Genomic DNA, 15331 nt, shown 5'->3' on the forward strand with positions numbered 1-15331 from the left:
GAGTGTCAGCTGCCGAAAGAATTTAAATTTGGTGACCAACAACCCTTCCTCAGCATCTCTTCCGAAAATCGATGCGTTTGACTATCCACTCGAAAAAAATTAATACAATAAATTAATACAAAACAATTGTAACAACAGTGCAAATGTAAAAATAAAATAAATGAACACAATGATACAATGCAAGCAGAAGAAAAAAAAAACAAAAGCGGCGAAATTGTGCAAAAAATGCAGCAAGAGTTCAATACACTCGCCCACCCACCCACACTAGTGCACTCACACAGACACAAACACGCGCCCCTACGCACACACACACACACACACACAGAGCGACACGTGCAACGCGCTGTTTGTACACAATTTAATAATATTTACGTTTTATTTATAATGAACTTGAAAAATTCGCACAGTGGTACGGGGATTATGAAAATATGTATGGAAAATATTTATTTAGGACTTTTTAAAAGCAAGTTTAAAATGTTTTGATAGAAAAATAAGTTTTAAATGTACTTAATAAGCTAAATATTTAATTTAAAAAATCATATATTAAAAGTTATAGGTATCTGAAAGATATCCAATTTTTAATTTTCTGTTAATAAATGTGAAATTTTTTAAAAGTTTCCTATTTGTAAGTTAAAAATTATTTATTTTTACGTTGCCTTTTAAATTTTATTTATATCGATATCCCATTGAAAATATTGCAGAATGTCCCACAGTCATTTTGTGCTTTGAGCGGGTTGCGCATGCGCGTGGGTGGCACAATAAACACAATAAACACAATACCAACAATAACATTAATGGCTGAAACAGCAACACAATAACAACAACAATACAATGTAATGGTAATGGCAATGCGTGTTAAATACACATTAAAAGCCAGCCAGATATTGCATTTTTGCCATATGCAAACAGCTGAGAAACCAAAGTGTTTCAGTTTCAGTTTCGTTTTCGGTTTCTGTATCAATTTCCCTTTTTTTTTCAATGGAAGCGGAAAGTGTTGGCGGTACTAAGTAATAACGGTGAAGTGCAGTCGACGCAGAAAAATATGAAGAAGAAGAAGAGGCGGCGGCAGCATTAACATTTAATTGCGAGCATTTAGTTAGCATTTAATTTAGCATAAAACAAATGGCAAACAATGCCAGCAACTAAAAGTCCCACGCTCTGCTCTTCAGCACTGAAAAACGCCCTCCCACTCTTGGCCCATATAAAATTCCCCCACTTTATCACTTCGTTGTGGGGGTTTTCTACACTGGAAAAAATTAGAACATTAAATATTAATTATTTTTATATAATTGCAAAAGAATTTCATGGCCTTAAATATTTTTAAATAATGGTATTCACATGGGTTTCGGAGAATGTATTAAGGTATACATATCTCTTTTAAGAAATATGTCGTTGTGGGGGTTTTCTACACAGAGAAAAATTAGAATATTAAATAAAAATTAATTTTAAATAATTACAAAAGTATTTAATGGTCTTCAATATTTTTAAATAATTTTATTCCTTTATTAATTACATGGGTTTTGGAGACAGTTTTGAAATATACATATCTCTTTTATAAAATATATTTAAAAATATTTAATACATCCTTTTATAATAATAATAATAAGTCTTACAAAAGCAGCTTCTTGTGAAAATATGCACACAGTCTATGTTATTTATTCAAAAATCATATTAATAACTTTCAATTTTTTGAGTGTATGTATGGTCTCTGTCGCAGCAATGCCTGAAATTCACTTTCGTTTTTTGTTTATTATTTTGTTAAAGCAAAGCTAGACCCATAATTGTTTTAATTCGCACTCGTTTGCCTGTTAGCCGTTGTTTGGGTTTTGTTAATGTGTTTAATGGGTGTTATTGTTATTGCTGTTGTCACCAGTGACATGTCAAGGTGACTGGGCACCCACCGCCACCCACTGCCACCCACGAAAACACTCACCCAGCTGATAAACATTATTGAAAAGGCGCGCGCCGCATTTTTCTATTTTTCCATTTTTTATTTTTACCTCTTTTTATTGTTTTTTCTCTGCCTTTCTGCCCAAACCTTGCACACCCGCCCCTCACGAAAACAACGCCAAAAGAACAATAACTATGACCGGCCAAACGGCTTGTTTAATAATAACAATAAAGGCAGAAAAACAACAGAAAATCGTACAGAACAAAGGGCCTTCAGTTGGGTGAAATGGTTAATACCCTGGAATTAAAAATTGCAGTTAAAAATATTATTTATTAAAAGATATTTGCCCATATTTTAATATTATTTAACTTAAATTTTAGTACATGATTGATTAAAATAGTTACAGCTTTGTGTTTGTGTACATTTTTTATTCAATAAGGGCAGGATTCGAACTCTGGTATTTTGGCAACCTCTATAAGAAAATTTCCAGGAGACTTATATTTTCAAAGAACTTTTTTTTACTTTCTATAGAACTTTAATGTACTAAGTTTATACTAGGTACTTTTAATTAGACAATAAATGCCAGGGCTTACAAAGAAATCAACTATATATATTAGAATAATAAATAAAATATTTTAAACCCAATAAGCCCGTGATGATATACCCCTAATGAAATAGGGTACTCGCGACTTGTGGCCAAACAAATGCCGTTAGCTGGTAGAATGCGTCAGTTCGCAGTTTGCTTTTCGGTGAAATTCCCCGACAACTTGTGTTTGGGGTTACGGGGGTCTGACTGTGTTTATTGCCACAGAAAAGAAAAAATATATATAATTTCACACAAATATATATGACACAACAAGTGGGCAATACTGGTCGGGCCCCCACTTTTTCCACCCAAAAGGGTATTGCAAATGGATTGGATTAGAGGGAAGTGCCAAAGGCAGATTGCAGTTCAATTGCGTTTGGGGGAATCCTTTTAAATCCGATACGGTTCGAAATCGAAATTCTCTTTAAAATGTGGAACCACAGGTAAACATAACTCCTTCGGTTTTCCAATAAAATATATAACCTGTTTAACTGATTTTTCACTTGAAATTCAACAAACGTTCATCAATACTTCATTGATAAAATTCTATAATCGTTATTTAAATAATTTCATCAAAAAAGTTAGTGAAAAATCATTTCGACGTATTCCAAATATCATGCTGATATGCCAGTGATAAGAAGTGTTTACGTAGAAAAAGAAGTGATGACTGAAGGTGATTTTGCCTTCATCATTTGGTATAAATCTAGAACGCGTATAACATCGTATTTAGTGTTTGTAAACCTCTTGATTTTTTAGGGATGTTCCATAAATTAATTTTTATCAAAATAATAAGTTCTTTAAATTCTTATCCCAAAGTTTCATATCATTATTTCCGTTGACTCGGTTAGTATTGCACTTATTGCACAACCATTCATGGTTCTACGACGAATAGACCTCAGACATTGTCTGCACAGGAGCTAAGCTCGTTAGAAACCAATTGACTTTGCCGGATCAACGACACTCTAAAAGAGATCCGGTCTGCAAAACAGAGTCTGGCCATAATTTTTGGTCATTGTGCACCCAAAGATATAGATGTACTGGGTTCCAGATAGTTTTCGGCTGACAACTGTCGCCGATTAGCGCACGCGCCGCGTTTCTTCAAGCAGGTAGATATTATGGTATATGGTATTATATTATATGGTAGGTTTGTTGCCCCAGAGACCGGGTTTTATGATACTGCGGCGACGGGAATTATGACGGCGGCAATCGATAGATGGATGGATGGCCGAATGGATGGTTTTCGCTTGATGCAACACCGCGGCCATATCACTTAATCAAGCAGTACGGGAATTGATTGCCCCGTGATGAATAACGAATGCCCCCTTTTGGACATGAGCGTCTTGCGGGGTCTTGAGATAAGGTTCATTACTTGGCCAACGGGCATTTGTCCTATCTGGGTTTATTTTCGGGGGGGGTTTTTCCAGAATGAAAGACCTCGTGCCGTTACTCTGTGCTAATTTCGTCGGTCACCGGCGGGCGCCAAAAGCATCGATCGATCCATCGATCCATCCGTCTAATCACACGGCTCTCTAAATTTACACCTCTTCATTTTGGATGGCCATTCTACCGATTGTGCATCATCATGGTCAGTGGCTTTCGGGGTCTTTCCTTGGGTACTGCTTCCTATCTGCACAGCGAAAAACTAGGGGGGAGTTTAAAGGGCTCAAAAAATCTATATATTGATATTGATATCTTGATATATATATAAAGATATTGATATTTTTATGTTAAACTAATTTTTCTAGCCAAAAAGTTTCAATACACAAAATATTATTATTAAAAATTGAATTTCTTTAAGTGTGGCTATGAATCAGATTTGTCCAGTGGGTACAAGCCACCAGCCACAACCACTAAAACGCTGAAACACTGAACCACTGCAGCACCACATCATCGTCATCAGACGCTTTCATTGAGTATCGAACCCACCCCTCAAAGCACCTCCCAAACATCCAACCACCCCAGAGAGGCACCTCCATAAACGATAAGCAGCTGGAGCGTTGATATACTATGTATACAATATATAGATCGTGTTCAGGGCGCTGAGGGGGTGGCAGATAGGAGCCGTGGAGTACTTCGCTCGAAATCGTTGTCGAACACACTCACTACCAAGTTCTGCTAACTCGATTGTGGTTTCACATTATCTGGGATCTGCGGAATTTTGTGAAAAGTATCGGTGCCGCATGCGGGTGTGCCGGGTATTACGGGCGTTACGGGGGTGTCCAAAAAAGTAAAACAAAAAAAACGCTTTGTAAGATCTATCAGCACTTAGTCAGCGGACAAGCAAAGGTGTGCGGTTCAGATAAGTGGGGGAGTTTCGTGAGACTCCCCAAAGGGTGATAAATGGGATCATCAGAAACACCCTGGTAAGTTTCAAGGTATCCCTAGATTATACACTTTTTTGGATGGTGATTCATCTTTGTTTACGGATCGGAAAAACTTTCCTAACGTTTTTTGATGATCGTGCTTTTAAGGTTGTAATATCATACGGGTGTCCTATGGCTTTGTAAAAATATGTTGTGATGATCACAGCCATTTTAACGGACTGAATTTTATGTAAAAAATAGGACAACAATGTGGCATTTTTACTAGTACTGCACATTTTGTTATAATTACGTTGTAAACAAAGTATGGATCAACAGAAATGGGATTTTCGGATCGCTTTGTTTCAGGGTCATTAGGATAGCAAATAACAGTTTTAAAAGAATAACATTAGGTATCTAGTATTACAACTAGTAATCTTAAAGTTTGGATAAAATAATTCCATTTGTTATCTAATGGACTATATGAGTCACAATTCCCGAAATCGTCTCGTTTTCTGTTACGGTTTCCGCTTTTTAAAGAAACAGGCCCATCCTATAAGCACTTTCGTCGCGACTTTGGCCTTGACTCCGGTGATCGTGTGGACTGCTCCGGATTCCGGATTGTTTGGCCAGCGTTTTGTGCTTTGATGTTTAGTTTTTTATTTTTTTGGTGATGTTTTGATGTGTTTCCCACAGTTTCACGGTTTTCACAGAGAGCGAAACACAAGCCTTATCAGGCAATAAAACTCTGCGAGCGAGCGGCGTCGATTGCAAGATTTATATTTATCACAACGACAACAGAAACTGAAACAGAGACGATCTCGTGGATCGTCATCGGAGTCTGTTCTCGGTCTCAAATCACCAGTCCTTACACTGAACATAAAACTTATGAGTTTTTGGATTCAGAAAAGTATGCAGGGTGAGTTAAATTTGTAAACTCAAAATACATTTTCCAATTGGTATCATATAATACTAATTTTCAAATAAAATAAAAAACTACCCCTTTCCTTGAAATATCCTTCTATGTGAAGATTAGGTTTTAAAAAAATGTATCATTTTCATTCTTTGTATATCCTTAAAGTGACTAAGCAAATCAACTTTACCTTTGGGTAATTTTCATAAAAATTCCAAATACTTGGTATAACATTTTTCTGATTGTACCCGGTATCGTCTTCTCGTATTCGTACTCCTCTGCCAAAATACATTGCTCATTAGGTTTTGGGTTATTGTCACCAGACATTGGCATTGCGATGAGGTTGGAGACATCGTCTTGGCTGGGTGCTGATGTTGATATTTACTCAAGTGTAATTGCGAATTGTAAATGCGACAACACAGATGCTCTCGTAATTGGGATTGCGAATGGGATGGATGATGGGTATGGTGTGGCTAATATGATGATGGTATATAATGATGATTATAATAATGATGAGGATCAGCCTCAGTTGCCTGTGTTTTGTTTTCACTGTGAGCTTTGGTCCAAAGAAGGTATGGTATTGACAGACTGACTGGAGCGACTGACAATATCTGTATTTGTATCTGTATCTGTGGCGCTGCCTTGCGCTATTTGTATCTTTTATCTGTGAAAATAAACGTTCAAAGTTTTGTAGTTTTGTTGTTTTCCATTTTCGACTTTATTGTTTGAACGTTGATTGTCAACTGATCGGTATGTATCTGTATCTATATCTATATCTGTATCTGTATCTGGCCGACTGACTGGAGTTTTCGATTTCAGCCGCATTGAGATACACTTAAGCAAATAATCGCGTTTTTTCCTCACATGTGTCGGCCCGGCCGAGTATATATCTGCATCTGTATCTCTATCTCACGGATACTGTGTGTTTTCTTTGGACGCATTGGATTTCCAGTTTGGCTTTTGTTTCCTATTATCGATTATTGCATCTCGATGCCGTCTCGTCTCGCCTCGTCTCGTCACTTTTTTCTATTTTCCAGTTTTGTTTTCCCAGCGACAACACAGACATCTCTTCATCGCACCATCACCATCATTATTATCATTATTATCATTATTGTAACCGATGATCGTCATCGATGTCGACCCAACCTGACTGAACTGAACCGAACTGAGCCGAGTTGACTGATAAGAATGTTTGCTAATAAGCTGGGTAAACATCATATTTCCCCATTCCATCCCATCCCATGCCGCCCACACCCACGTTTCCCCCACCCTATTCGAATGATTCTACCCATGTTTGTTGACTTTCTCATCTCTGTAGATTTTTTGAGCCACAACATCCAATTTCACTGGCACATCTGGCCGGCACTTTACAATTCAATTTCTTTGAAAATAAGCATTTTGTATATCAGAATAGATTGAACCCGTGATAAAAAAAGAAAGGGAAAGTTAACATCCCTCTGAAAAGAGTTAAAAATGTTTTAGTTAGATGTTTATAACAAGATCTTAAAAAACTATTGAAGATTTCATGGAGATTTAAGACGAAAATACAAAGTTCGGAACTTTTGGCAATAAGATAGTATAAAGATATAATAGTTTCCTTAAAGATCCATTCTAGATCTAATGTTTATGACACCATCTTAACCACACTATCTTCTCTCTTCTTTTTTGGATCATAAACCCTATGCGTAAATCCCCTTTTGTGCAGTGTGATATCTGAGCCAGTTATTTCGGCCCCATCACCACCCACTGAAGACTACAAAGGCGCCGCCTGTCCCGCTGATAACGCGGATGTAGATGCGGATGTGGATGCGTAGGTGGTGCAAAAGGTGTGTTTTCGGTTGAGGGGACGGTGGAGACGGTGGTTCGGTGTTTCGAGTAAGCAAGGTATTTGCACACCTCACACTCCCTTATCGTTGGGCTTATTTTCACAACTTCGTGTGGGTGTTGGCCACAGATGATTTGTGCTCCCCCGTAATCATCCTCATTAGCTCACAACTCATTAGCAGTTGGGGAGATAAAGCTACGCTGACAGTCCCACTTCACAGAAAGAAATATAATTTATTAAGGTAGAATACCATTCTTAACTTTTATGTTTTGTTTTAAAATCCTTTAAAGGTTATGGAAAATTGGATTAGTATCATCCAATAAATGCTTCTGGCCTTATAGAATATATTTATTCTTGATCATATAGACATACATACAGACCTTAAACTTTTCAAATCGTTGTATTTTATTTATCTGAATATCATGTTCAAAAATCCTAGTAATCGAATAAACTTGACTTTGTTTAATATTTATTCTTTACTATTTGTACCCAACCTAAAAAGTATTATATGGCTTTCTGATGACCATGATTTTATATAATTTTTTATTTCCTATGCCACTCCAATCTTTTTCTCTCTCGTGTTTTTCCGGCTTTCAGGTTTTTATCTTCAAAATGATATATAGATGTGTGTGTATATTTTTTTAGCACTTGCTGCCTGATTCCGATTGAGAAACGCCAAATGGAAGTAATCACCAGAAATTCTATATCAATCATCTGACCCAATGAACGGCTTGGGTTTTTAGATAGAGTCGCGCCGAAGGTGCCACAGATTTCGTCAACGCAGAGTGTCCAACAAAAAGGCCCCAAAATAGAACAAGCAACTCTACAATCGCTCGTACATAGTTATATCTCCCTGCGCCGCCAGAGAGCTGGTTGTTTTTTGGGGCCTGTGGGCGGCTGCTTGATAAGCCACGTCCATCGCAGGTGCTTTAATTGAATTTTTGTTCTGGGTATTAATGAGAAAAATCATTTGAAATTCCATGGCGATAAGAGAGCAGCCAAAAAATAATACCCCAAAATGGCCGCTTATCGGTTTCCTTCTCACCGAACTTTGAGATGTCCGAGGCTGACGTTCGGAGGCGGAAAAGTGCAAAGATCAATCAATGGGTTCTCTTCGAGAATTAAGTTTCGGTGGGGAAACCTTGGGGGAAGCACTCAGTTCGAAGAACTCACCCCTATCGAGGTGTCACTAACATCTCAGGAGATTTAACACACAATTGTTTTGATGGGTAAGCAAAAAACATAATATCACTGTGGTGTCTAGTTTATACTGTGTTACAATCAAACAAAAACCCCTCTCAAGTTCTGATATCAAATATTGTGGCGAAATATGATGATGTGTTTATTTTTTCAATTCAACATTCAACATTCAATAGATTTTAGGCTAAGATTCTAAAGAAAAGTAAAAGCTGAACAAATATAGGCGTACAAAAGATGAGTGCCTTTCTTTCATTCCTCACAACATCCACAAAAATAGTGATATTATTCGATCATTGTCGGTTTACCAAATCAATTGTTGGTTTTCATTTCAATGACATCAGGTTGTGAGCAATTTCGGTGCGCAAATAAATATAACCCTATTTCTTTTAGAGGAAGCACGTTACGCAGTTGGCAACCCGCTTCGGAACCCCGTCGACAGACCCACTTCCAATGCAGATATTATCTAATGCCCCGACAAATCCCCCAAAAAGCTTTTCGAGGGCGGGGGACATATGACAACCAGCACATCATCATTCAAAACAAACTATCTTATCAGTGGGCGAGAGAGGAGTGGAATTGGAAAATCGTCATCGATTTCTTCGGATCAGAATCGAAGGTCTGTGGGAAGAATCGTGTCGCCGGGCGCGTAGTCTTCAGTCCTCCCAACTTCGGATCGACAGACAAGGGGGGACTAAGGCGTTCGGAAAGCAGTAGTATCTATATCTATCTGTAGAGCCCACTCTATCTCTGTTCGTTTTCAAGGGGAAGCGTTTCGGGGTCTCTCGCTGTTTGCCAATAACTTTGAGGGTTTGTAACTTGCACCGATAACTTGTAATGCCATTTGCTCCATATATTTTTTTATTTTCTACTCTATTTCCTCGACTCTCTCCCGTTGCTGTTGTCTAGCCATAAAGCCAAACGAGCTGTCGGCTTTCGGGCTTAGAAGTCTCAAAGTTTTCTGTTTGCGATGACAACGATGCCAAGTCATGAATGTAAACCGATCGAGGGTTATATGTTATGGAGAAATACTAAAATACTGGGGGAAAATTTCGGATGACGCGCCGAGTGCCTTCATTTCAGGTATCGACAGAAGGTCGTCGGTGGATCCCGCCCGAAACGTCTATATAGTTATCATCGAAAATCCAGATAAACGACAGTTAGGGGGATAGTCAAGAGCCACTTGGAACTCCCTTTTCGGCTTTCTATGGAAAATATTGAGTAATACTATGATCTGAGGTCATGAGCAGACAAATGGTATATCATGTTATAGGGTGCCATATCATAGTCCTTAAATCTTAAAAAATACATATGAATGTGGTGTAAGCTGAAGATTAAACCAATTTTGTAATACTATAAAAATCTATTTCCTATATTTGACTTAGTTAATGCATCTCTACATTCTTAGTTAAGTTCTGCGTTTAGTAAAGTACCTTTTCAAGAAGTATCTCTAAGTATCCTCTATTCCTGAAGTATTTGTGGGCAGAAAAACATCAACAATCAGGACAGAATCTGTGGAGTGCATAGTCAATATTTGAAGTGGAATGCAAGTTGTGTATCCGGGAAAGAGTATCTGAGATGGGGATTCGGACCGAAAACTAAGGGGGTTTCCAATGGGGAATAGGTAGCGTTGAGATACTTTCTCCCTGACGGTGGATGATAGGCTTCTCTCTTCTTTATCTCACCCGACTTCATTCAAATACGCCTCTCTATACATATGTACTTTGTGCATATGTTTGTATATATACATATATGTTGCCTCCCAACCAAATCCCAGGTTCGTAATGTGCGCGCCCCCATTTATCAAACGTTGAAAATCTGGCGTCGCCTTCGATAAGGGTAAATAAGAAAATGGCCAAACGATGTGGGTCGCCCTAGCTCATATACCTATGTATACGTATCCATACATATTCCGTATCTGTATCTGTAATGGGGCGTACTTTTGGGTGTATCTGTGCGTCTGGCCCCGATGAACAAACGCTGTCATTGAGGAACCTTCGTCGTTTCTGGGTTCTTGCTGCCTGGGTTCTCTGGAAGCTCAAGTGGCTCATTATAATTGAGGGATTCGTGGGCTCGGGGAGGTGTTTGCCCAAAGCTGTTTAGGCGCCATGAATAATGCCGCCCAATCGCCCAGCAACCGACACACCCACCCCCTTAAAAAGATCCCAAACTCGTGGGACACTCGAAAATTTACAAAGAAAAGCCCAACAAAAAAAAACGCCAGAAGGAGAAGTTATATCAACGTAGCTTTTTTTTATCATTTTGCCCCTCGGTTTATGGCCGTCTCATGTGATAAATATATGGCAAAAGCGTTCGAAGTTCACCCAATGCGAAGTGACTAACCCAAAGTTAGAGGGGGAAACCAGAACGGAACGATAAACTCATCGTGCCTGGCCCTAAATCACTAAACTGCCGAGATCTTTGCACCTCATAGTGATTTTTATCAATATACGACTTTTTCTATATTTAATCGGCAGCAAATTGGATACTAATTTGCCAAAATAACCTGCAAAACGAGTCATAAAACCTAAAGAAATTTACTTAGATTAAGATTAGAAGGTTCCTCATTCATGTTTTGTAATCTTTTAATTTTAAATCCTATTCTCATGGGAAATGACAAACAACAGCAGTCATTATAGTTATTCGACTACAAACTTGTGAAATGACCAACCATTTTTATAGGTCAGACATTGATTACCCTTTCCTTGGATTGATAAACATTGAGTGCCATAAATGTTTTAGATACCCAGACGATTTAGGCTGAAGTATCGAAATTTGCTTATCAACTTTCGTGGCCAGGTTTTTAAGAACCCTTGAGAAAGCTCCCCAGCAACCTCACCTAACTTAATCTGTGTGGCAATGATTTCATTCTGTGTATATCAAAGCGCGCATATATATGCACCTATCTACAAACCCAATCGACTTTTGCACAGAATCAGCGAATTTCGCCACAGTCAAATACAGAAAAAAGCGCTCACTCAAGTGGAAGTCAAAACCCAACCGAACCCAACCATCCAAAATATCAGCCCCTTTTTCGGGTTCGGCGGTAATACGAGAAGCCCACCAAAAAACCCATCATCGAAGTCCGCATAGAATTCGAGTACCAAAAAAGTGCATTGCCAAGATAAAAATCAGGCCACTGCGATTTAAATAAAATATGAAATACAGAAGAGTATAAAAAAACATATCGAAATCATATAATCGTGGCTGGGGAGATGTTGGTCTTCTTCGTATTCGTCTCTGTCTTTGTTGGATGAGACATCAGAATCATTGAATTGCAAAGTGCACATAGTGAAATCAGAGATCGGACGGGTATACATCTATATATATGTGTACCTGTGAAGGGGGATTGATCAATAGGGCGACAGGTGGGTCAGACGTGGATGCATGATTAATGACAGCAAGATACCAGATACTATATGCCATATACCATATACCAAAGAGCACTTGCCAGACACGTGCTTTCGTAACTCCAGAAATCCAGAATGGTCGATTCTCCCGGCGATGATTTGTTTACCTTGTGTTGAGTCTAAACGCAGGTCAATGGCTTTCGAAGTGCATCGCTGCACTGAGAATAATGGGTCTTAAAAAGCAGGGGAGGAAATATCTTTTAAAAAATTATTTATGACCATAACTAATCAAATCGTAGTATTTCTTAAGATTCCTCAATAAAAACAAACAGTTATCTATGATCTTTTTAGACCTTAGGGACTCATAATATATTATTTTTGATATCAATTTTTATTTGTTTTCTGTTCTCAGACATTCAGATCCCTAAAAGCTGCTGAGACGGTAATCCCATGTACATTTACCTCAACATATCATAACTGCGTCTTGGCTTACCGCTTCGCGTTTGGATTTCGCTGATGCCTCGCATTTCTTATATAGATCAATGATCGCCATGCATCCACGTAATTAAATTAACTGACTGTCTTGATTTCTGCCCACTCATGGATAATGAAAAGTGTAGAAGCGCAATAAATTCCTGGAATCGTCTCGGTTTCAAGAACTTTCCGATTTGTTAAACTTCGTTTCCAGTTCCCATGGAACTTGGACATGGCAGATAGATGACCGCAAATTTTCAATCTTATCGGTGCGATTTGGGGCCTCCGAGTTACCCCGACCAAGGTATGTGTATATTATTATTATCATGCTCGTAATTATAATGCAGATTGCCGGCTCGTTAGCATGTCCCATGCAAAATGGTCAACCGCAAGGGAATCTGTTTGAAAAAGCCACTCGAGTGACACTCTTTGCGGATGATTTGGGGGTTAGGGTTATCTTTTGTGGTTTTTCAAGAATTACTTGTTTACATTTTTCTAGATTTTTTTGTAAACACATAGTAGTTTTGATAGAAGAAGGTCAACATTGTAAAATCCCTATCGTATCGATATAATAAGAAAAGTTTGGTATAAATATCAATATTTATCTTAGACTAACCTCTTACATGGTAATCATATTTTCCATAACTATATTATTAAATACTTTGTTTTAAATACTAATCTTCTGTCAATCCATGTTTATTTAAACGAAAGTCTTGTGTATCCAAAATGACTTTCCATTTGCACCCGTTTTTCTTATCGCAAGTACTACTGTGGCATCCACTTACTGTTTCTTGATGTGACTTCGTTTTTTTTTCGGGCCGCATATTTACTTTTATCAAGTCGGTGACCAGATGGAGCAACCGCAAATTTGTGGGTACTTCTCCGGCCTGATTACACAGCTTCTGGGAATGAAAAAATAAACAAATTTTAACCTGAACAATCCGGCATCTGTTCCTTATCCCACTGACCGCAGCTGAAAGACGGAACTGGGCTGTATCTCGAATGTTATTAGAGGTAAACGGAAGAGGGGAGCCAAAGGCAGAGCCCCACAAGTGGCAGATAGTTCGATTGATTTGCAATGTTTACATAAACGCACAAGGTTCTTCCTTATGGGGCCCATAATCTGGCGCCTCTTCACGAAGAAACCCAAATCTATACACAAATATTTTACAACTATCGTCGCAACGTCGGCAACGAAATGCAATTAACTGGAAATTGCAGCCAGCGCTATCGGCGCCTCGGAATGAAAATAATAATGGAATGGGCATTGGGAATGGGAATGGGAATGGGACTGAGAATATGGCATCGACTTCGACTGGCGACGCCAATCAGTCGGATGAGCTTAGTAGCCGCGTGTCTCGCAGAGTGCACCACCTCATCACTCGTAGGCTATAACTCAAGGTCCCTATGACACCATAAAAAAAAGATTATTACCGAAATCATGCAGAAAAGTAGTTCAGTTATTAAAATATTTTAATATATACTCAATATATTTGCCATAAATATATCTGACCCTATCAGAACTTGAGCACTTTATTATTTTTAAGGAAATCCTATTTATTTATCATCTCAAACTGGAAACCCCCTGTTATTATATAGCCCCTATCTCTCCCTAGCTCTTCTCAAGTTTCAAGTGGTAGCATCAAGTTCTCCACTTGGTACCGAGTCTTACAGTCGGAAAGTCTGTAAGTAATACGAACTCGACTCTATTCGATAATCGAAATCGGGTGGGAATCGTGTTTTCCTACGGTGCCTGGCCCATAAAATAAAAAAAAGAACTGAAAAAACTACACCTCACCTGAGCTCACTTTAGCTTCTGCGTCTTTGACTCTGCTCTAGATATGGTAAAGAATTCTGAGGGCTATATAGATAGATCAATTGCCGACTGCTGACTGCCTGTTTCTGGTTCAGTCACGGGGACTTGCTTAACAGATGTGGCTGCTTATCGTCGAGCTGATACGACTTTTCTATAAGCTCACACAGAAACTCACAAACATTCACCAGTGTGCTTACACATTTCCCAATGCGATCGAATGGAGGATCGTTCGAATCTCACCGTGACTCACCATGGACGTCGATCTAGTGCCAAAGCATCGTATAAACCAGATAGATATTTGATTAAGTGTATTACTCATGCAGTTTAGGGTTCTAATTACAGGTGATTCGGGCAGACTTTTTTAAAAAGTTCCTTTATCTTTAACAGTATTCCTAGTATTCAATTTTCTCAGTACCGATTTCAAGGGATATTGCAATTCTTAAAGAGGCTTTCTGCTTTTCTCGAAACTTCGATGTTTGCAGAAATAGCTCAAGGCTGAAATTTTGTATATCTTGATTACAAACGGGAATACCTCTAAATATGCTATACTATACTATAACTTCGTTAGATGTGTACCGATTTCAAAGTGGTATACCTCAAATAGTTAATTGTTTAACTACCTATTTTAATTAATAGCTTAAAAAATTATAAAATTTATGATTCTTTCATCTCGAAAGTGTGCCCCGTTGGGTCTGCTGGCTATATGGGTACATATATAGCCTTGTATATATACATTCTTTGTCCATCCATATTGATTTTCTCTGCTGCTGTCCTTCTTGTTGTTTTGGTTGTTGTTGCCACATAATGCTGCAAAGTGCTTGGCATTGATGGGTGGGCCAAATCTCCCCCCTCCGATTTTCCAAGAGGATATACATACATCCATCCACAAGCACACACAAACCAAAAGGAGAGCAAGCGAGAGGGGAATAGTGAGCAAAAGAGAGGGAGCTACCGAGAATGGCGCAGTGAAGTATTTATC

The 15331-nt window shown here is 38.5% G+C and overlaps 1 protein-coding gene across 5 annotated transcripts in view; it reads left to right on the forward strand.

The window, feature by feature from the left end:
* The first annotated feature begins 2635 nt into the window (after positions 1-2635).
* Positions 2636-15331, forward strand: part of LOC118878334 (uncharacterized) — a 45100-nt gene continuing 32404 nt past the window's right edge. For 2 of the 5 annotated variants that reach the window (XM_070997529.1, XM_065867981.2), the window contains exons 1-2: positions 4459-4840; positions 12475-12840. In XM_070997529.1, the coding sequence (XP_070853630.1) occupies positions 12780-12840 (61 nt within the window). In that variant the 5' untranslated portion in view covers positions 4459-4840; positions 12475-12779. Of the gene's footprint in view, positions 2921-4443; positions 4841-12474; positions 12841-15331 lie in introns of those variants that run through there. The other 3 variants (XM_070997530.1, XR_005014855.3, XM_070997531.1) reach the window with 3 other exon arrangements.

Source organism: Drosophila suzukii, chromosome X, assembly GCF_043229965.1.
Source record: "Drosophila suzukii chromosome X, CBGP_Dsuzu_IsoJpt1.0, whole genome shotgun sequence".
NCBI classification, from domain to species: Eukaryota; Metazoa; Arthropoda; class Insecta; order Diptera; family Drosophilidae; genus Drosophila; species Drosophila suzukii.